General features: G+C 48.3%; 1 protein-coding gene across 2 annotated transcripts in view; it reads left to right on the top strand.

Annotated features, from left to right (window-relative positions):
• Positions 1-23,503, top strand: part of LOC120915585 (cytochrome c oxidase assembly protein COX18, mitochondrial) — a 59,777-nt gene that overhangs the window by 17,264 nt on the left and 19,010 nt on the right. Inside the window, exon 3 of one of the 2 annotated variants that reach the window (XM_040326212.1) lies at positions 17,565-17,665. In XM_040326212.1, the coding sequence (XP_040182146.1) occupies positions 17,565-17,665 (101 nt within the window). Of the gene's footprint in view, positions 1-17,560; positions 17,666-23,503 lie in introns of both variants that reach the window. The other variant, XM_040326222.1, reaches the window with a different exon arrangement.

Here is a 23,503-nt window from a genome sequence, read left to right as displayed (position 1 = left end):
ACAGGGGAATTTGGTTGGTTGCTGATTGGTCGGTAAGTTTGAGCCTGGATATTCTATGTTTTTGTATGTTTATACGCCCATTCCAGCGCTCCTTATTATACCATTCATAGGTAGGGGCAGTGACTATTGTTTGTTGAATTTTTGTCATTGTGGTCAGGCAACGCACTAGCACCTTTGCTTCCATGTGCTTAGTGTGCAGTGTGTTCCTGCCCCTTTATTGAGGGCTGGGCTCCTCCAGTCACCTGCCCCTTATCTATCCATCAGCAGTCATGTGCTCCCACTGAGGAGACATAAAATGCAATGTTGCAGTTAGGACTGCAGTTTACACAGAGCGCCTTGACGGGGCCTGCAGCTTACACATGCATTTGCAGATGTGTGCAACTAAGCCTCTGTTTTTAACGCACCAGTTAGACAGGGGAATTTGGTTGGTTGCTGATTGGTCGGTAAGTTTGAGCCTGGATATTCTATGTTTTTGTATGTTTATACGCCCATTCCAGCGCTCCTTATTATACCATTCATAGGTAGGGGCAGTGACTATTGTTTGTTGAATTTTTGTCATTGTGGTCAGGCAACGCACTAGCACCTTTGCTTCCATGTGCTTAGTGTGCAGTGTGTTCCTGCCCCTTTATTGAGGGCTGGGCTCCTCCAATCACCTGCCCCTTATCTATCCATCAGCAGTCATGTGCTCCCACTGAGGAGACATAAAATGCAATGTTGCAGTTAGGACTGCAGTTTACACAGAGCGCCTTGACGGGGCCTGCAGCTTACACATGCATTTGCAGATGTGTGCAACTAAGCCTCTGTTTTTAACGCACCAGTTAGACAGGGGAATTTGGTTGGTTGCTGATTGGTCGGTAAGTTTGAGCCTGGATATTCTATGTTTTTGTATGTTTATACGCCCATTCCAGCGCTCCTTATTATACCATTCATAGGTAGGGGCAGTGACTATTGTTTGTTGAATTTTTGTCATTGTGGTCAGGCAACGCACTAGCACCTTTGCTTCCATGTGCTTAGTGTGCAGTGTGTTCCTGCCCCTTTATTGAGGGCTGGGCTCCTCCAGTCACCTGCCCCTTATCTATCCATCAGCAGTCATGTGCTCCCACTGAGGAGACATAAAATGCAATGTTGCAGTTAGGACTGCAGTTTACACAGAGCGCCTTGACGGGGCCTGCAGCTTACACATGCATTTGCAGATGTGTGCAACTAAGCCTCTGTTTTTAACGCACCAGTTAGACAGGGGAATTTGGTTGGTTGCTGATTGGTCGGTAAGTTTGAGCCTGGATATTCTATGTTTTTGTATGTTTATACGCCCATTCCAGCGCTCCTTATTATACCATTCATAGGTAGGGGCAGTGACTATTGTTTGTTGAATTATTGTGGCCAGTACTCTGGGGCCTCAGTCACTCACGGAGTAAGCATTTTGCACCAGGCAGTGGAGGAGCACTGACTCTCTCCCGAAGTTATTAGGCTAGCGGACCAGCTGGTCCAGGGCATCATATAGGTCTGTGATGCTTCATTGAATGCTGCGCCCTTGTTATCCAGGGCTTCTGTTTCAGAATGGTTTTATGCACACAGTGGTGTAGTGGTTAACTCCATTACTTGGCAGCAAGAGAGTCATTGGTTCAAATCCGGTCACTGACGCCAATTCTGCCTGGAGCTTGCATTGTTGCTCCCTGTGTCTGCGTGGTTTACTCCGGGTACTCCGGTTTCCTCCAAGGCATGTGTGTATACACCTACATAATATACATACACACTATGGGGCTGATTTTCTATTATCAGTGTGCTGCGCTGGTTCATGGCTTAATTAGTGCGCCGGGTAAAGCCTTAATTAGGCGCATGAACCAGTGTAGCAGCCGGTGCATTGCAAGTAATATGTAAAGCCGCCGCCGAACTCCCTATAGAAGTCTATATGAGAAATCAAAAGTGTTCATTTTAAAGGCTAATATGCAAGTTTTGTCCTAAAAAGTGTTTGGGGACCTGAGTCCTGCCCCAGGGGACATGTATCAATGCTTATTTTTTTTAAACGGCCGTTTAATGCTTAAAGTGAAACAATAAAAGTGAAATATTCCTTTAAATTTCGTACCTGGGGGGGGGGTGTAAAGTCATCATGTGAAATAGCGCATGTTTCCCGCACTTAGAACTGTCCCTGCACAAAATGACATTCAGAAGGAAAAAAATACATTTAAAATTCACTCGCGGCAATAATGAATTGTCGGCTCCCGGCAATTCTAAAAGGATTCATTCATAAAAAAAAAAAAAAATGCGTGGGGGTTCCCCCAATTTCAATTACCAGGCCCTTCAGGTCTGGTATGGATATTAAGGGGAACCCCGCCGTAAAAAAAAAAAAAATGACGTGAGGTCCCCCCAAATATCCATACCAGGCCCTTCAGGTCTGGTGTGGATTTTAAGGGGAACTCCACCCCAAATTTAAAAAAAAATGGCGTGGAGTCCCCCCAAAAATCCACACCAGACCCCTTATGCGAGCACGGATAGGGGGGGACAGAGTGCGGCACCCCCTCTCTCCTGAACCGTACCAGGCCACTTAACATGGGGAGGATGTCCCCATGTTGATGGGGACAAGGGCCTCATCCCCACAACCCTTGCCCGGTGGTTGTGGGGGTCTGCGGGCGGGGGGCTTATCAGAATCTGTAAGACCCCTTTAACAAAGGGGACCCCCAGATCCCGGCCCCCCCCGTGTGAAATGGTAATGGGGTACATTGTACCTCTACCATTTCACCAAAAAAAGTGACAAAAGTGTTAAAAATGACAGTAGCCGGTTTTTGACAAATCTTTTATTAATATCTGCTTTCCGCGCTTCTTCTTCTTTTCTTCTCCTTCTTCTTTCATTCGGGTTTCTTCCTCCATCTTCCTCTGCTTCTTTCTTGGGACTTCTCGCCCGCATCTTGCCCGTCGTCTTCTCCCATCTTCTTCTCCTTCCGTCGGCCTTCTCGTCCACATCTTCTTTTTCTTCCCTGGACGCTGCGCTTGAAATTGAATTCGCCACCGTGTGCTGCTCCTGGGACCCCGTCCCCCTCTGACGCCACAAGTAAATTCATTAGAAAGTCATGTGCGTCAGAGGGGGGTGGGGTCACAGAGCGTCACACGGCGGGGAATTCAATTTCAAGTGCGCCGTCCGGAGAAGAAGCCGCCACACTATGCGGACGAGCTTCCAATTGAATTCCCCGCCGTGTGACGCTCATGTGACCCCGCCCCCTTTGACGCACAACCACACGCGGACTTTCATATGAGTTTACCTGTGGCTTCAGAGGGGGCGGGGTCACAGGAGCGGCACACGGCGGGGACTTCAATTTCAGAACAAACAAGAAGATGCCAGATGAGAAGGCCGACGGAAGGAGAAGAAGATGGAAAAAGACGCTGGTCAAGATGCAAACGAGAAGTCCCAAGAAAGAAGCAGAGGAAGATGGAGGAAGAAACCCGAATGAAAGAAGAAAGAAGAAAAGAAGAAGCGCAGAAAGAAGATATTAATAAAATAATTGTCAAAAACCGGCTACTGTAATTTTTTACATTTTTGTCACTTTTTTTTTGTGAAATGGTAGGGGTACAATGAACCCCATTACCATTTCACACAGGGGGGGGGCCGGGATCTGGGGGTCCCCTTTGTTAAAGGGGTCTTCCAGATTCTGATAAGCCCCCCGCCCGCAGACTCCCACAACCACCGGGCAAGGGTTGTGGGGATGAGGCCCTTGTCCCCATCAACATGGGGACATCCTCCCCTTGTTGAGGGCATGTGGCCTGGTACGGTTCAGGAGAGGAGGGGGGGGCGCACTCTGTCCCCCCTCTTCTCTGCGGCCGGCCTGGTTAACGTGCTCGGATAAGGGTCTGGTGTGGATTTTTGGGGGGACTCCACGCCATTTTTCTTTATTTGGGGTGGAGTTCCCCTTAAAATCCACACCAGACCTGAAGGGCCTGGTATGGATACTTGGGGGGACCCCTACGTAGTTTTTTTTTTATGGACGGCGGGGTTACCCTTAATATCCATACCAGACCTGAAGGGCCTGGTAATTGAATTTGGGGGGACCCCCACATTTGTTTTTAGTTTTAATGAGCAATGACTGTATTCTTTATAGCCATAAAGTACTTTTAAATAACTTCTTTTTTCACTTCAGAAAGTACATGCGCTTCACAGGCATGTTATACCCCCCCTGTATGAAATTTAAAGGAATATTTCACTTTTATTGTTTCAGTTTAACCACTTCCATACCGCGCCTATTCTGGCACTTCTCTCCTTCATGTAAAAATTATGTTTTGTTCCTGGGAAATTACTCAGGACCCCCAAACATTATATATATTTTTTTAGCAGACACCCTAGGGAATAAAGTGTCGGTCATTTTTATTTTGTTTCCAACGGTATTTGCGCAATAATTTTTCTAACGCCTTTTTTTTTTTGGCCCAAAAAAAAAAAAAAGGTTTCATGAATTAAAAAATAACAAAGCAGTAAAGTTATCCCAATTTTTAGGGATAATGTGAAAGATGATGTTACACCGAGTAAATAGATACCTAACTTGTCACGCTTTAATATTGCGCACACTCATGGAATGGCGCCAAACTTCGGGACTTAAAAATCTCCATAGGCGATGCTTGATTTTATTTTAGAGGTTACCAGTTCAGAGTTACAGAGGAGGTCTAGGGCTAGAATTATTGCTCTCGCTCTAACGCACGCGTCAATACCTTACATGTGTGGTTTGAACGGTGTTTACATATGTGTGCGGGACTTACATGCATGTTCGCTTCTGAGTGCGAGCTACTAGGGACAGGGGTGTTTTAATTTTTTTTTTTTTTTTACGTAATATTTATATTTTTGCACTTTTTTGTCCCTTTTTTATTTTTTATTTGGGATCACTTTTATTCCTATTACAAGGAATGTAAACATCCCTTGTAATAGGACTAGTGTGTGACAGATCCTCTTTATGGAGAGAGGCGGGGTCAATAAGACCCCACATCTATCCTCCAGGCTGTAAAGCATGAGATCGGAAAAAAACACTGATCTCATCCTTTCAGCCGCGATCATGTTCGTTCAGCACAGTGGTGTAGTGGATACTACTCCCAGCAGCAAAAAGGGTCGCTGGTTCGAATCCCGCCCGTGACAACATCTGCCTGGAGTTTGCATGTTCTCCCTGTGCCTGCGTGGGTTTCCTCCCACAATATAAAAACATGCTGTAAATCGGATCCTGTCTAAATAAGCCCTAATATGCAGTAGGGGTTCTAACACTCACTTGGCTTCCCTCAAACACCCACAATTAGAATAGGATTGCCTTGCGCTAGATTTAAGCACAGTGCTGTAAATCAGCACTTCAAGCCTGTCCGCCAACACACCCCCCCACCCCCCAATAGGCCATGTTTGCAGGTTTTCCTTCATCTTGCACATGTGACCCCAACCTTTGTGACATCACATTCACATCATGCCCCGGGAATGTGATGTCACAAAGGTTAGGGTCGCAGGGTGGCATCAGCCGGTGACCACGCCCTATGCCTATATAAGTCGATGCGCACCACTCAGATGGCATTTCAGCGGCAGACCTCGTCGTGTCAACATCGCTGGAAGAGAAGAAGGAAGAAGACAGCGGAGAGAAGCCCTGGGCTCCCCGGAGGAGACAGGCAGAAGAGGGAACAGAGAAGAAAGCGGAAAGAAAGCCCTGGGCTCCCCGGAGGAGCCAGGCAGAAGAGGGAACAGAGAAGAAAGCCCTGGGCTCCCCGGAGGAGCCAGGCAGAAGAGGGAACAGAGAAGAAAGCCCTGGGATCCGCGGAGGAGACAGGCAGAAGAGGGAACAGAGAAGAAAGCCTTGGGCAACGCTGAGGAGACAGGCAGAAGAGGGAACAGAGAAGAAAGCCCTGGGATCCGCAGAGGAGACAGGCAGAAGAGGGAACAGAGAAGAAAGCCTTGGGCAACGCTGAGGAGACAGGCAGAAGAGGGAACAGAGAAGAAAGCCCTGGGATCCGCGGAGGAGACAGGCAGAAGAGGGAACAGAGAAGAAAGCCTTGGGCAACGCTGAGGAGACAGGCAGAAGAGGGAACAGAGAAGAAAGCCCTGGGATCCGCGGAGGAGACAGGCAGAAGAGGGAACAGAGAAGAAAGCCTTGGGCAACGCTGAGGAGACAGGCAGAAGAGGGAACAGAGAAGAAAGCCCTGGGATCCGCAGAGGAGACAGGCAGAAGAGGGAACAGAGAAGAAAGCCTTGGGCAACGCTGAGGAGACAGGCAGAAGAGGGAACGACAAGACAGCAGAGAAAAGACCGGGGGGTTGGCGCACCCCCCGCAGAAAACGAGGAAGAAGACCAGGGCACCGGAGAAGGCCGGGGGATGGTGCCCTCCCCCGGCAGAAGTCGGCGAAGCCCGGATGCCCCCCCCAATGTAAAAGAACTTAAAAGGGTTGGAGGGCCCCGGTGGAAGGCACCGGAGAAGCCCGGCGGATGACGCACTCCCCCGGCAGAAAACGGAGAAAGCCCGCGGCCCCCCCTAATGTAAAAGAGCTTAAAGGGGTTGGGGGGCCCCGGGGGAAGGTGTCCTCCCCCTGCAGAAATTGGTGAAGGCCAGGGCCCCGGCGGAAGAGAGAAGACACCCCCCCCTTGTGAAAGAGCTTAAAGAAGAAAGGGGGGGCCCCGGAGCTGACTAATAAATTATTTTAAAAATCTGTGTGGTGTGTTCTTTTTACTTTACATTTTCCCCCAGGTGAATGGGTAGGGGTACGATGTACCCCTTACTCATTCACATAGGGTGGGGGGGCCGGCATCTGGGGGCCCCCTTATTAAAGGGGGCTCCCAGATTCTGATAAGCCCCCGCCTGCATACCCCGACAACCAACGGCTAGGGTTGCCGGGAAGAGGCTCTTGTCCCTATCGACATGGGGACAAGAGTGCTTTGGGGTGGGGGTGGGCAGTGCCCCCCTCCCCCAAAGCACACACTCCCCCATGTTGAGGGCATGCGGTCTGGTACGGCTCAGGAGGGGGCGCTCGCTCGTCCCCACCCCCATTCCTGTCCGGCCAGACTGCGTGCTTGGGATAAGGGCTGGGTCTGGGGGGAACCCCACGCTGGTTTTCGGCGTGGGTTTAACCCCTTACGTTCCAGACCAAGCCTAAGAGCCTGGTATGCACCTGAAGGGGAACTCGCGTCAGTTTTTGCTTTGAGATTTGGCGCGGAGTTCCCCTTCATGGTCGGCGCAAACTGAAAACAGTTCGACTTTTCACGTGCACCGATTCTAGCTGTGCAATCACAGCTACGCTGCTTGGGATTTACCAAGATTTTCCCAGCGTAGTGAGTCGGCGTGCGTGAAAGGACGTATTTGCCCCGCACGCATGCACAGTATGCAAATAAACCGCCCGGAGGTTTATTCCTACTTGCGATGTACGGAGCTCCATTTCACAAAAAAACACTTTCACTTTCAATTCGGCCCGGGAAACTTAAAACAAACACATGTCACTACACCTCCCCACTTCACCTCACATCTCCCCCTAATAAACTCCCGCCCAAACATCGTCTATTTACATTTCTAAATGCCGTACGCCAGGTCTATACAGGCGCACCATGCGCCCCTCTCCTGGACGTACTAGGCATTATAGTAAATAAGGAAATACACTGCACTGGCAGCGTATTTCTTTAGTAAATGACAAAAAGGCTTTTACTCCTGGCTTTGCTCCATGAGTCATGGAGCAAAGGCTTGGTAAATCAGCCCCACGTGTGATTATTGTTTAGGGGCAACCCTCCCAGGCCGTCAAAAGCCCAGCTGGGGGACTAATCCGTCCCTGGGTGCGTAAGCCAATCACGTCGGCACCCAAATCCTGCCAATGTATGTAGCCTTCCCTCCCTGTCTCTAGGTGGGAGGGCGGCTTGCAGGTTCACAATTGGGTGAAACCTCCCTGTCCTCCGACCAGTGGGTCTGCGAGGTGTTCAAAGGCCCAGCGGGGGGACTAATCCATTCCTGGGTGCGTAAGCCGATCACGCCGGCACCCAAATCCTGCCAATGTATGTAGCCTTCACTCCCTCTCTAGGTGGGAGGGGCGGCTTGCAGGTTCACAATTCGGTGAAACCTCCCTGCTCTCCGACCAGTGGGTCTGCGAGGTGGTCTCTTCGGAGTACTAGATAGGGTTTCCTCCTATCCACAGAACAAAGTTCTTTCCTCATGTCTTCCTCTCCTGGCCCGTTGTTCTGCCTTGGGCAGTGTTTGACTTGCTAAGCTGCGGGATAATTTTTCTTTTTACTCAATTTTTTATTTATGACAGAGAAACCGGTCCGGCCGGACCCTTACATTACAGTCAACACGTCAACATTAGCATGGGGCAAGAAACATTTACAACACATATATGTTTAAGTACATAATGAGCATCCCAGCCGACCCCCCGCCAAGCCCGCCCCCCCCCAGTAGGGGGCCGCGCGGACCCGGACGGGGGAGCCGCCCGAAGCTCTCCGACTCCCCAGCCCCCAGCCCTCAGCCCAATGGGGCCTTTACTAACAATTTGTTTCCAAGGTTGCATTGACTCCGTTTATAACCGAGCTAGTGTAGCCGGATCCAAACGGCCCAGTCACTCCACCCAATTTTCCTTTTTCCAGATAGTAAGATCTAGCAGGTAGTAGCAGAAAGGGCGAAGAGCAAGGGGAGGTAAGAGAAAGAAGTTGAGTACAGACAAAAGAAGCGTACACTAGAGTGTGCAGCTAGTTGGGGTAAACTAAAGTAGCCTAAAAAACGGCTAAGACGCTCTCCGGGAGAACCCGGAAATTGAGCGCAATCCTAGGTGGGGTAGGTACTGGAAAGAGTCAGGAGGTGAGCTCCCGGCTCTCCCCACCCAATCCCGGCATGCAATAGTAAAAAAGGAAAACACACCTCTGCAAGGTGGATATACCAACAGCAACGTTACTGGCTAACCGGTCAGGCTATAGGCAGTCTAATCATATGCAAAATAATAACTTAACTAGGCACAGAGAATAAACAACTATGCAGTTTAACAACAGGTACACACATTGTGGTTGTTAGGCTCGGGCCACATGACGAGCTTCCTGAATGTCCCCGACAAGGGGGACAACAAATGCCCCATCCCTTCACCCCCTGCCCCTCTCCCACAATGCCGACACATCCTTCCCTCTAGGGCAATGCTTCAAGACAAGGGGGGGCATGGTAGTTCTCTCTTTCCCCCCTATGGCAACTGTAACTCCCATACCAAACACCTTTGCACTTAGCGCCCAAACCGTGGATCATGTGTCCCCATCTCGCCTCCGACTTCCCCCAACCCCCCTCCCCCCGGGAAACCAGTCGATCAAACTGCCCATGTTCTCGGAGACACGTCCCGCCGGGACAGTCAACAGCACCACAATGTCCCTCGTGTGCCCTCCTCCCAGCTGCACACATAGTCCCGAACATTTCAGCATTAGGCCGGGGCAGGGGTCAAGCATCTCCCCCCGGGGGGGTAGCAAAAATAAAAAGGGAAGGGGGGGGTGGAATAGTCGGTCCCACTGATAAGAGCTGCAGGACCGTTGGGGGTTCCCTCCAGCGGGGCTAGGTCGGGGCCAACCTCAAAAGGATACTCGAGTGGGGCACACTCTCAGGGGTGTAAGGCCACGGTTTCAGGGCAGCGTTTATGAAGATGGGCCGTTTAGGGTGGGTTAGAACAAGGGGCGCGGATCTGGCGATCCAACAAGGGGGGATAGTCATGGGGATCCAGGATGAGGAAAGTGCGGCCCAGGGCCTACTCACGTGGGGCTGTGTCTTGGACCTAGTTGCGCCTCCGTCCGTTTCTCCTCTGTCTGGGTTGCAAGGGACCACGGTAAGCCGCTATCCCCGAGCGACCGGTCTGACGAGGCAGGAGTTGTAGCCAGTCGGGCACTGGTATGGGATCCGTCGCCATGAAGAGTGCTGGAAGGTCTGCCGTCTGCCGTCGTCTGGAGCGTGAAGGCCTCTGCATCCCTCCGGAAGGTGACAGCTAGGGGGTAACCCCAACGGTAGGTATGCTCAGTCTGTCTGGCGAGATCCAGCAGGGGCCTCAGCAGCGCCCTGCGGCGAAGTGTAGCTCTGGACAGGTCTTGCATGATCCTGATGCGGGCTCCGTCTACTTCCACGTCCTCCTGATCCCAGGCACGGCGAAGAATGGCTTCTCGTTGGACATACAGGTGGAGCCGGCATATAATGTCGCAGGGCCTGTCCGGGTCCGTCGGCTTGGGGCCTAGCGCCCTATCTAGTTCAATCACGGTCCCCGGTTCTCCAAGGACTCCCCGGAATATCTCCGTTACTCGAGCCCCGATATCCTCCACATCCGCCGTTTCTGGGACACCCCAGAGCCGTAAGTTGTTGCGGCGGCTCCGGTCCTCCACGTCCTCCAAGTGTAGCTGGAGGGAGACCGCCGCCTCATGATGGTGGTCTCGGGCCTGCTCGAGTGCGGCCACTCTAGCTTCCAGGGAGGTCACCGATTCTTCCCCTGATGCCACTCTCTCCGTGAGATTGGAAACCTCTCCCCGTACCTCCTGTATGTCGCGTCTGTGTGTCTCTTCCAGACGCAGGATCAGGGCCTCAATGTCGGACCTGGTCGGGAGGGCCTGCAGCAGCGCCCTGATATCCTGGTCCATCCCTCCTGCTTCCAGTATTTGCAGGGTCGGCATTTCGTCCGGGGGGTTTCCCGGTGATTGGGTCCCGGTGTGCGTGTCGCTGGCGGTCTCCTCACTACCGTCCGGTGATCGGGTCTCTCCCTCAGCTCCACGTGGAGTGCCTCGTGGTGTGGTTAGAGCAGCCTCGGATGGGTTCTCCTGCAAAGACCTGAAATACTTCTGTATTTCGCCCGAAATCTTGCCAGTCGGTGTCTCCTTTGCCGCCGCTCTGGTTTTGTACCGTTTGGCCGAGTACATGCCGGTGTGTGGGTAATTTTAGCCGGTAATTGGGGTATCAGGCCGGGAGCTCAGTGTACAAGCGTCTTCACTCAGCCATATCCAGGCCACACCCGCTGCGGGGTAATTTTACCTTTCCTGCAGGACGAGAGGTTTGGGGTTTTCTATGGGCCTCAGGCCCTAAATACCTTTAGTGAACGTCGGGTAGTTCCGCATGGTATCCATTCGTTCGGTGGTAGCTGCGCTCCATCCGGGGGAAGTCCTGGCGTCCTCGGACATCAGGGATGCCTACATGCATGTCCTGTTTTGCGCATGTCACAGAGTTTTGTTTTTTTGTGCTTCGTGATGAGAGAGGGTCTCTGTCAGCCTGTGGCTTTCCCTTTTGCTCTGGCGTAAGCACCATGGGTTTTCAGCTGGGAGCTCGCACTTATCCTAACTTTGTTGGGACAGCGAGGCTTTGCCTCATTGGCTACTTGGACGACTTTCTTCTGAGAGCAGCTTCTGTCTCAGACCTAGTGGATGTATTATTCCCATTCAGACCCTCCGAAGATTTGGGTGGGTGTAAACGTTTAGGCCAGAAGGTGTAGCTCATGTGTGCAAAACAGGGTTCAAATCCTGGGCATGCTAGTTTCCCACTCAGTGTTGGACTATCTAGCACTCCTCAGTAGCGAAGGTCCTTCTTCCCCTGGAGAAATTGCAGACTCTTCAGTCTGCGATGAAGGTATTGGCATCAAGCAATCGGTCTTCTCTCCGGGCGCCTGCTGGTCCGGGGCCTGCGAGGCGGTACTGTATGCCCAGTTCCACACTCGGGTTTTCCAGGGGAAATACTGTTCTGGTGGTAAAAATATCTTGTCTCTGAAATCATCAGATTCCGGTGCGCCACCTAGTCAGAGTCTCTCTGAGTTGGTAACGGAGATCCCTGACTCTTCGGTCAGGGAAGTTGTTTCTTCCTTCCAGTGGTCGGTGTTTACGACGGATGCCAGCCTCACGGGTTGTGAACCTGGGGGGTCCAGTCGGGCCCTGAGTCGCTGGACTTGCGTGGACCTACGGCCACACCTCGCTGAATGTGCCCGCTCTCGTCTGGTCTCGGTAGCTACCCAGGGTCGGGCCTGGCTAGTGCCTGGGTGGGAGACCGCCTGGGAATACCAGGTGCTGTCTACTGTTCATTGTCCTACTTTTTTAGGCGATCAGGCTATGCTTCTCCTCGTGGTCGAGGAGGTTGCAAGGTCGTCCGATCTGGTTTCAGTCGGACAACGCAACGGCCTTGGCAAGGGTGTCGAAGTTAGTGGCCAGGTCTAGTGATCTGATACAGACGCGTCAGTCGCGCTGGTGGCCTCGTGGGGTCTGTATCGGCGACTTTTTGCAGTTCCTTCATTGTAGTTGCTTCCTCGGCTGCTCCACAGAGTGGAGGCTGAGGAGATCCCGATGATTCTAATCGCTCCAGATTGACCTTGGCATCCTTGGTACGCTAATATCGGGCACCTGGTAGCGGAGGTACCCTGGCGGTTGCCAGAGCGGGAGATCCCTCTGTCTCGAGGTCCCATACTTCCTCCTGTTGTACAGTCACTGACTTGCTCAACATGGCTATTGGAAGTCAGACTTTAAGAGACCGGGGTCTGTCCGACTCGGTCATCTCAACAATGCTGAGGGCACGGTAGTCTTCTTCCGGAGGATTTACTGTCACACCTGGCAGGCCTACATCTCTTGGTGTGAAGGGATGGAGTGACGTCCATGAACGTACTCGGGGTCCAGGGTCCTGCTGTTTTTACAGCTTGGAGTGGATCTAAAAATTGCTTAAAGCACCGTTTGGGGGCAGATTTCGGCCTTGGCTGTGTTCTTTCAGTGGCCTTTTTGCGCCCTGTTCCCTGGTTTTTGTGTGCTGGGGGTTTGTCATATACTTTCCCCTCTTGGCCCATCTCTTCCCCCATGAGTTTTGACTTCTTCAGGAACCTTCCTTTTGGAAACATCAGAGAGATTTTCTCTTGACACTATCTCAGAAGGTGGCCCCTTTAGTGGCCTTTACCTCTGTTAGAGGGGTTTCTGAGTTGGCGGTCTTGTCTTGCAAGCCGCCATGCTTGATCCTCCATAAGGATTAGGTGGTGGTGCGCCCGCGACCTTCCCTTCTTCCGAAGGTGGTTTCGGCCTTTTGCCGGAATAAGGACATTGTCTTCCATCCTTCTGTCCTCGGCCGGTGCATCCTACGGAGGTTGCCTTTCATACTTTAGGCGTGGTACACGATTTGCGGGTGTACCAGCCTGCTACGGCTCAGTTTCGAAAGTTCTGACTGTCTTTTGTGTCGCTGTCTGGTCCACAAAAAAGCCTGGCGGTCTCATCGACCACCATTTCTCGGTGGATCAGGCAGGCTGTCATACAGGCCTATGCTCTTAAGGGGCGGGCCCCCCTTTCCGGTCACGGCACTTCCGACCAGGGCAATTGGTGCTTCCTGGGTTTTTTTCCGACATCATGCGTCGGTCTGACAGGTGTGCGAGGTGGCGACTTGCTCGCCCGTACGCGCTTTTTCCAGAATTTACATGGTTGCTGTGAGTGCATCTTCTGATGCTTCTTTTGGCCGCTAGTTTTTGCAGGCGGCTGTTTAAAGTTGCACCTCCTCCGTTGAGGAGCTCTGCTTGTTTTGGGGTGAAGTTAAAATTGGTTTTACTGATATATTTCCCACCCCTCATTTTTGACACTGCTTGGGGACGTCCCACTTGTCAAGGTTTAAGGAGCTGTGTCCGTCCATGGACGATAAGAGAAATAGGATTTTTTGTACCGTAAAATCCTTTTCTCTGAGTCCATGGACGGACACAGCACCCACCCCTCCTTTTTAGGTTTGTACTGCTTGTTACAAACTGAGGCTGCATGCTGCAGTGAGGAGGGTTATGTCTGAAGGGACCGCCCCCTGGGCGGGGCTGTTGAACTCTGTTAATGTAACATGTATTTAATTATCTAACATGTTTCTGCCTAGTCCTCTCCTGTAAACAGGGAACATAACCCACTTGTCAAGATTTAAAGCGGAGTTCCGGCCACAATTTCACTTTTTAAATATAAATACCCCTGTAATACACAAGCTTAATGTATTCTAGTAAAGTTAGTCTGTAAACTAAGGTCCGTTTTGTTAGGTTGTTACAGCATTTAGACACTTTATAAAATAGAAATTGACTGGGGCCAACTTAAGTGTGGGCATCATGAAGCCAGACTGTATGACTTCCTGGATTTCAGCCTTGCAGATCTAGCACATGCTCAGTGCTGCACAAGCAGTGTCAGATCAGGTTTCAGCACCTGTGCTGTCCAAGTCACATGATTCTTTGAGACTGGGGAGTGCACAGACTCCTGGAAAGTTACACCCACTACATTCCCAGGAGTCTGTGCGGTGTAGGTTAGGAAGCATTAAGCACCTAGGTGCAGGAAGTGGGAAGATTAACTATTCTACCTAGCAACAACACTTTGAAGGCATCTAAGAAAAAAAAAAAAAAAAAGGACTAATGACATTTTTTTTAAAACTACTGAGGTAATGTTATATTTATGGGTGGAACTCCACTTTAAGGAGCTGTGTCCGTCCATGGACTCAGAGAAAGGATTTTACGGTGAGTACAAAAAATCCTATTTTTCCGATGGGAAAACTGCTATGAGAAGTTTTCGTCGGGAATCCAGCCGTGTGTATGCTCCATCGCAGTTTTTCCGACGGGAAAACTGCCAGACAAAAAAGAGATCAGGATCTCTTTTTTTTTTTTTTTTTTTCTTGTCAGGCCAAAAATCCGAGCGGGAAAACCATTCGTCTGTATGGTTTTCCAACAGACAGAAAACCGCGCATGCTCAGAATCCAGTATGAGACTGGAGCGCTCTTTCTGGTAAAACTAGCGTTCATAATAGAGATAGCACATTCGTCACGCTGTAACGGACTGAAAAGCTTGAATCCTCTCTCACCAAACTTTTACTAACATGAGTATCAGCAAAAGCAGCCCAAAGGGTGGCGCCGTTGGAAAGGAACTTCCCCTTTATAGTGCCGTCGTACGCGTTGGACGTCACCGCGCTTTGGACGGGCAGACTTTTGTTTGAGCGTGTGTATGCAAGGCAGCCTAAGAGGAATTCTGTCGGGAAAACCATCTGGAAAAAATGGTCGTGTGTACTAGGCATTAGTCTGTAGGGTTCAATATTGTGTTGGCCCACCCTTTGCAGCTATAACAGCTTCAGCTCTTCTGGGAAGGGGAAGGTTGTCCACAAGGTTTAGGAGTGTGTCTATGGAAAAGTTTGACCATTCTTCCAGAAGTGCATTTGTGAGGTCAGGCACTGATGTGGATGAGAAGGCCTCGCTCACAGTTCCCGCTCTTATTCATCCCAAAGTTCTATCGGGTTGAGGTCAGGACTCTGTGCAGGCCAGTCAAGTTCCTCCACCCAAAACTCTCTCATCCACACTATAGGCCACCCCTCCAAATCATTTTCAGTGGTTGGTCTTGGCCCTTTAGTTGTGCTTCTAGAAGAATGGTCAAACATTCCCATAGACACACTCCTAAACCTTGTGGACTCTTCCCAGAAGAGTTGAAGCCGTTATAGCTGCAAAGGGTGGGCCACCTCAATATTGAACCCTACGGACTAAGACTGGGATGCCATTAAAGGGGTTGTAAAGTGTTTTTTTGTGTGTGTTTTTTTCTAAATAGGTTCCTTTAAGCTAGTGCATTGTTGGTTCATTTACCTTTTCCTTCGATTTCCCTTCTAAATGTTTTTTTTCTTTGTCTGATTCTCTCACTTCCTGTTTCTCCTCAGTAAACTTGCCACCCTCACCTGAGACGTTCTGGCTGGGGGGTTAGTCAGCCAGAACAGCTTACTGAGGAGGAACAGTGAGGAATTCAGACAAAGAAAACAAAGAAAAAAAACATTTAGATGGGAAATTGAAGGAAAAGGTAAGTGAACCAACACTGCACTAGTTAAAGGAACCTATTTAGAAAATAAAAAAACAAACCTTTACAACCCCTTTAAAGTTCATGTGCGTGTAAACGCAGGTGTCCCAATAATTTCGACAATATAGTGTATATTAAAAAATGCCACCTGCCATGGGAGTTCTTAACCTTTGCAGCTGAGAACCAGGAATGTGCAACTGCGTGTGTTCCTAGTTCTCAGGCCTGATGTCAAGCTGAATAATTTGTCATAAAGTTATTGGCAAATTAACTGACACATACGGACACTGCTAAACTTGGTCTGTGCATCTATGAATATTCACACTGCTGTTAACCTAGTCTCCTGTGTGCTGCAGATAGACACGCGGGACAGGTAACACCAATTTTGAGTACAGTCATTGTGAACTGGTGCAAACTTAAAGAGTAGTTCCAGCCTGGGGGAAAAAAATAATACTGTAGCTGCTGACTTTTAATATAAGGACACTCACCTGTCCCGGGATCCCACAGTGTTGCCCCCCCCCCCCGAGTCGATTCACCTATTGGCTTCGGGTGGCAGGCACTGGCATCTTTATTAACCCCTTAACACCCGCCGCACGACTATTTACATCCGCACAATGGCACGGACAGGCAGAAGGACATATATATACGTCCTTGCCTTTCCGCGGGTCGGGGGTCCGATCAGGACCCCCCCCGCGGCGGGCGGATTCCCTCAGGGAGCGATCTGGGACGACGGCGCGGCTATTCGTTTATAGCCGCTCCGTCGCGATCGCTCCCCAGCACTGAAGAATGGGGAGAGCCGTATGTAAACACGGCTTCCCCGTGCTTCACTGTGGCGGCGCATCGATCGTGTCATCCCCTTTATAGGGGAGACACAATCGATGACGTCAGACCTACAGCCACACCCCCCTACTGTTGTAAACACACACTAGGTGAAGCCTAAATCGTTCAGCGCCCCCTGTGGTTAACTCCCAAACTGCAACTGTCATTTTCACAATAAAGAATGCAATTTAAATGCATTTTTTGCTGTGAAAATGACAATGGTCCTAAAAATGTGTCAAAATTGTCCGAAGTGTCCGCCATAATGTCGCAGTCACGAAAAAAATTGCTGATCGCCACCATTAGTAGTAAAAAAAAAAAAAATTATAAAAATGCAATAAAAATATCCCCTATTTTGTAAACGCTATAAATTTTTGCGCAAACCAATCGATAAACGCTTATTGCGATTTTTTTTTTTTTTACCAAAAATAGGTAGAAGAATACGTATAGGCATAAACTGAGGAAATTTTTTTTTTTTATATATATGTTTTTGGGGGATATTTATTACAGCAAAAAGTAAAAAATATTGAATTTTTTTCAAAATTGTCGCTCTATTTTTGTTTATAGCGCAAAAAATAAAAACCGCAGAGGTGATCAAATACCACCAAAAGAAAGCTCTATTTGTGGGGAAAAAAGGATGTCAATTTTGTTTGGGAGCCACGTCGCACGACCAAGCAATTGTCTGTTAAAGCGACGCAGTGCCGAATTGTAAAAACGCCTTTGGGCATTTAGCAGCATATTGGTCCGGGGCTTAAGTGGTTAAGGGAAACAGGAAGTAAAGCCTTGTTTCTTACTGCGCAAGTCGGGCTGCGCGCTCTGAATGGTCCCGCTTTCTTCTGTATTGTCCGCTTGAATTGTAAAAAAAAATTGTATCTTAGGTGGTAGGTGGAGCCTTGGATACCATCTTGTCATTGCACTCCTGTGTTTTTTTCTGAGTAGTGTCCAGGCAGATTGTAATATTTGCATTTGAAGCAGCGTTCAACAGTATATAATGCCCAACAAAGATTTGTTGTAATATATGTTTTTTCATCAGCTAGGTGGAAAATTTGCAATCAGAGATTGAAAGTTTAGCAAAAGAACTTCGATATGAGGTATCTGTCTATGGAAAGCAGCAAGGATGGAGTGATAAAGTTGCAAAGTAAGTTTCAGAGTACACTACTTCTAGCTAAATTTGAAAGGCGTTTATTTTGGGTGATTTCCAGCACTGACAAAACTACACCAGTCATTAAAGGGTTAAAAATAATTGGACGAAACAAACTGAGTGGGTATTAAGCCACACCAGTAAAACAGGACTTTGTTGGAGCGTGATGTCAATGATAGGTGAGCTAATAAATTCACATAGAATATCTTATAGAAAAAATAACAATTTTATTTTAAATACATAAAAACAATAAATAAAATCCATTGTTTGCCCTGATACAGTATAGATGTTATGATTGGTTAGATGGGATTGGTGCTGGTCGCCAACATGTTTCGCATAAATTTGCGTCGTCGGGGCGCCGCATCCATCTATTTCATATCTTCATCTAATAATATGCAAGAAACAAGACAAATTAATTACATATATTGTTACAGGGCATAAAAACTTCATAACTGATAATATTGTGTTGCATAGTATATAATATATATAAGCTCACCAAAAACTGTAAACTGTCAGGCCTGGTCAATCAATGCACGAGGCAGAATGGTGACCCCGGGGTGAGAACTAGCCCAAGAAGAGAACGCACCCCCAACGGGAGTCAGAACCGTCAGGTTTATAGCGGATTTTGCTATATTAAATATATTAGAGATTCTTGCATATTATTAGATGAAGATATGAAATAGATGGATGCGGCGCCCCGACGACGCAAATTTATGCGAAACATGTTGGCGACCAGCACCAATCCCATCTAACCAATCATAACATCTATACCAGTGTTTCTCAACTCCAGTCCTCGAGGCGCCCCAACAGGTCATGTTTTCAGGCTTTCCATCATTTTGCACAGGTGATTTGATCAGTTTCACTGCCTTAGTAATTCACACAGCCATTTCATCTGAGGGAAATCCTGAAAACATGACCTGTTGGGGCGCCTTGAGGACTGGAGTTGAGAAACACTGATCTATACTGTATCAGGGCAAACAATGGATTTTATTTATTGTTTTTATGTATTTAAAATAAAATTTTAATTTTTTCTATAAGATTTTCTATGTGAATTTATTAGCTCACCTATCATTGACATCACAGAGAAAGAAAACCGCCGCTATGAGTAAGCATCGGTTATCGATGTGAAACGAGTCAGCTCTGTTACCCCACTGTTTGGAATTTTTTTTTTGCTGTTGTAGTTTTCGTTTTACTGGAATAAAAGGCACCATTTTTTACACTTTATTGGAGTGCGGCTGTCCATCATCTCCTCCCTCTTATTTATCATTGACATCACACTCCAACAAAGTCCTGTTTTACTGGTGTGGCTTAATACCCACTCAGTTTGTTTCATCCAATTACTTCTAGCTAAATGGTGACTGTAACAGAGCGAAGGAGGAAATATGGAGGCGGTAACTACTCATAGGGTGCTGTACAAGAGCATGAGCCTCTGAAACAAGTCGCATGCTTTCAGGCACTTGTATACAACATTCAAAGCAATAAAGTTAAACCAGCAGTATTCGAACGCTGCTCCGTCCGTTCCAATTAAAGTTGCACTTGAACATTTTGGTCTAGTATACCAAAGCCAGATCGTATTTCATCTTACCTGCTTACTTGCTTGACTTGTACTTCACGTAAATGGGAAATCCATTTCTAGGACCACATGGACACCACCCACCATCCTCGGACAAACCATCGCGCCAAGCAATAAAGTCAAAAGTCTCGGAGTCATAGAGTCTTAGGCCCCATACACACGAGAGGATCGATCCGCTGAAATTTATCCGCGGACCTGTTTCAGCGCATAGATCCCCTGGTGTGTACGATCCAGCGGATATTTTTCCGCGGATTTTTTCCCCCGGGGATGGATTTCCAGCGGATCAAGATTTCTTAGCCATGACTAAGCACTAAATGTAAGTGCGAAACGCGTCGGCCATACTGTTTTTTGTTGGTTGCAGTGACTGTGTGTACGGTTGAAAAATAAAGACAACTTATTTTTAAGTGATTTGGAGTGCGGCTATCCAGTTTTCATCCTTCCACTTGCTATCATCAGCATTGCCAGCACCTTGGTGGTTCAACAGCCCTTGATTGCCTATGGGGCTCACCTGGAGCGGTGAGAAATTTGTCGGATTGATCCGCTGGTCTGTACAGACTCAGCGGATCAATCCGTCTGATTCCATCCCTCGCATGCGTCGTAATGATTCGACGCATGCGTGGAATTCCTTATATGACAGCGTCGCGCACGTCGCCGCGTCACGTCACCGCTGAGGGAATTCCGCGGGGATTTTGATCTCATGGTTAGTACAACCATGAGATCAAAATCCGCCAGAGGATTTATCCAGGGGACCGTTTCCGCGGATCGATCCTCTCGTGTGTACTAGGCCTAAGACATGACGATGAATGCACAAATAGGATCAGTCGTCAGCGGTTCTCATAATCTGCTCCGCATGCTACATAGACTCATCCCCTTCATCCTGGAAGAGGACACAGCAGTAGTGGTTGGAACTATCATCAACTCACGACTCGACTACACAAACTCCCTCTACTTATGACTACCGAAATACCAGATTTCATGTCTACAAGTCATCCAGAACACGGCAGCCAGACGTAACAGGTAAAAAGCCGTGGAAATCCGTCTCCCCGGTCTAGAGGTCCCTCCACTGGCTGCCCGTACAGGACCGGGTGACATTCAAGACACTCTGCCTCACCCACAAATGTATACAGGGGAACGCTCCCCAATACTTAAGTGAGAAAATAAAACCCTACGTCACCAAGCGCGTGCTTCGGTCAACCAACCAAAACCTTCTCCAAATTCCTAAATCCCGCTACAAATCGAAGGGAGAACGTAGATTTTTGGTCCAAGGACCACGGCTCTGGGATGCTCTACCCACTACCATCCCCTTGGATGAAAACCATCGGGCCTTTAGGAAAAAACTAAAGACCCACCTCTTCTGAAAGACCGGTACGACTCTGGATGCCAAGCGCCTTGAGGCGATTAAGTTCGCATTTGTTGCGCTATACAAGTTACTCACTCACTGTACACTAATCAGTCATAACATTGTGACCACCCACCTAATATTGAGTAGATGCTGACACCAAAATAGTCCTGACCCATCAATGCATCGACTCCACTAGACCTTCGAAGGTATGCTGTGGTATCTGACACCAAGCCATTAGTTGCAGATTCGTTAAGTCCTATAAGTTGCAAGATGGGCCTCCATGGACTGAGCTTGTTTTTCCAGCACATTCCACAGATGTCTGAAGAATTTGGAGGCCAATTCAACACTTTGAACTCATGTTCCTCAAACCATTCTTGAACTGTTTTTGGAGTGTGGCAGGGTGCACTATCTTATTGAAAGAGACAACTGCCATTAGAGAATACCATTTCCATAAAGGGGCATACTTGGTCAGCAGCAATATAGGCAGGTGGTACATGAATGGCAGGACCCAAGGTTTCCCAGCATAACTTTGCCCTAAAGCATCACACTGCCTCTGCTCTATCTTCCCACAGTGCATCCTGGTGACATCGCTTCCCCAGGTAAGTAAGACACAGGCACCTTGCCATCCCATAATGTTAAAGAAATGATTCATCAGACCAGGCTACCTTCTTCTATTGCTCCATGGTCCAGTTCTGATGCTCATGTGCCCATTGTAGGTGCTTTTGGCTGTATAGATGGGTCAGCATGGGCATCCTGACTGATCTGCAGCTACACAGCCCCATACACAACAAACTGTAATGGCCATTTATTTTCTGCTTTCAACACATCAATTTCAGGAGCAATATGTTTTTTTTTTTTTTTAATAAAAATCTTTTATTTTTTTTGTTCAATAAGTTTTTATTAAGTATACAGAATATACAAGTACAAAAGGGGGTGAAACAGAAGACCATTCCAAAACAAAAAACCAAAAACAAAGTCAAGGACATTAAATCCAAATAAAACAAGGTACAAAAAGAAAGGGGCAGGGGGAGCAATCTGGCCGAGACCAAATGCCACTTGGCCAAAACCGAAAAAAGCCCCTGCTCGGTATTATTACTAAAATGTCCCTGAGCCAAAATGCTTACAATAAAGTGTGGAACATTGGATGGTGAGAAAATATAAGGAAGGTTGGAGAAAGAGATAGGGAAAGAACAAGAGGAAGAGGAGAGGAAAGAAAAGGGTAAGGAGGGGAGGGGAGAAGGGTAAGGAGGGTAAGTCGCCACAGGTGGGTACCATTCATACGTAATTAAAATAGACATGTTAACTAAGAGAATAGTGTCTCATCGCTCAATGTACAATATTAGCATACGCAGTGGTAAACTTGAAGGCAAACCAGTCGGCCCATATTTTAATCGCCAAATCAGATTTATTCCTACTAAAGAGTGTGAGATCCTCCATATGATATGTGTGATCAACTTCCTCTAACCATTGATGCAGGGTTGGAACTGTAGCCAACTTCCAATACCTGGGAATTAAAGACTTCGCCGCATTTAAAAAATGCGGTGTTAAGGATTTCTTATATGGGCCCACTGGTCTGTCTGTGCAAAACAACCCCAGGATCACTGGGGGTCTCAAATCCCTGGATTTCCTTCATACAGTCAAGAACAGCTTTCCAAAATGGGGAAGTCAGAGGGAAAATCCCATGAAGTGCCACAGGGGTGAGGTGCCACCTGGTGAGAACTTTGTAGTTTACTTCCGCGGTCCTGGAGGAGATTGAGGAGGTATGGGCCAAACTAAGGATCTTGGACTTTTGGGCTTCTGTAAATGTTATATTGAGGTCACGTTCCCAGTTACGAAGAAATATGGGTTGGCCTTTGGTTGTTAAGGACATCAGTGCCTTGTAGAAATATGAGAGGGGTCTCTCTGGGGGTTGGTCATCTATAAAGGCTAGTTCAATTAGGGACAGGTCCGTGAGAGATCGAAGCGGTCGTGGAAGGGAGCGTATAAAGGCTGAGAGTTGGTGGAATTTCCAGTGATCCATGAAGCAAATGGGGGAGGGACCCATAAGGTCGGACAAGGAGGCCACCCCAGTGGGAGTAATCGCGTGACGTAACATAGTTGCATTACCGAGAGACCAAGGCTTTCCAGAGATGAACATATTCCCGGGGGGGAAGTAATTGTAAATGTCCAGCAAGAGGCATCAATGGGCAGTTATGCAGCCACCCAAAAGATTTCCCAGATCGTTAAGGTGGAATGCGTGAGGGGGGAGGTGGATATGGCCAGGGATCTGCATCGTTTGGGGATCCATAGCTGTGTAAACAGATCCGTGGAGCACATGGACTCCTCCAGGGACACCCATAATTTAGAACGCTTATGATACCTCCAATCCAATATCCTAGTGAGTACTGCAGCTTTAAAATAACCCTTAGCATCCGGTAAAGCGAGGCCTCCATCGAATTTAGACCTGATAAGTGTGGATCTAGCTAATCTGGGTCGCCTCCCACGCCAAATGTATTTACCGAAAAGGGACCGGAGGAGAGTGAAAAAACCTACTGGGATCTTGAAGGGGATCATTTGAAACAGAAAAAGTAGCCTGGGCAGTATGTTCATCTTTACAATGCTGATCCTCCCCAACCAGGAATGGACAAGCTGGGACCACCTCTGCAAATCTGCTTTAATAGTGTTTAATAAGGGGATATAATTAGTTCGGAACAAGGAGGAGGGATTGAGGGTCAGAAAGATGCCAAGATATTTAAGGGACTGGGGCTGCCAATTAAAAGGAAAGGATTCTTTCAGACGGGTGGCTAGTTTATTTGGAACAGTGAGGTTTAAGATTTCGGATTTAGACATATTGATTTTAAAATTAGAAATGGCACTAAATTTTGAGAAGGCAGACATCAAATTAGGGAGGGATAAAAGGGGGCGTTGTATATAGAAGAGA

The sequence above is a fragment of the Rana temporaria genome, chromosome 1 (assembly GCF_905171775.1).
Source record: "Rana temporaria chromosome 1, aRanTem1.1, whole genome shotgun sequence".
Lineage (NCBI taxonomy): Eukaryota > Metazoa > Chordata > Amphibia > Anura > Ranidae > Rana > Rana temporaria.
This window is presented reverse-complemented; position numbering and strand designations above follow the sequence as displayed.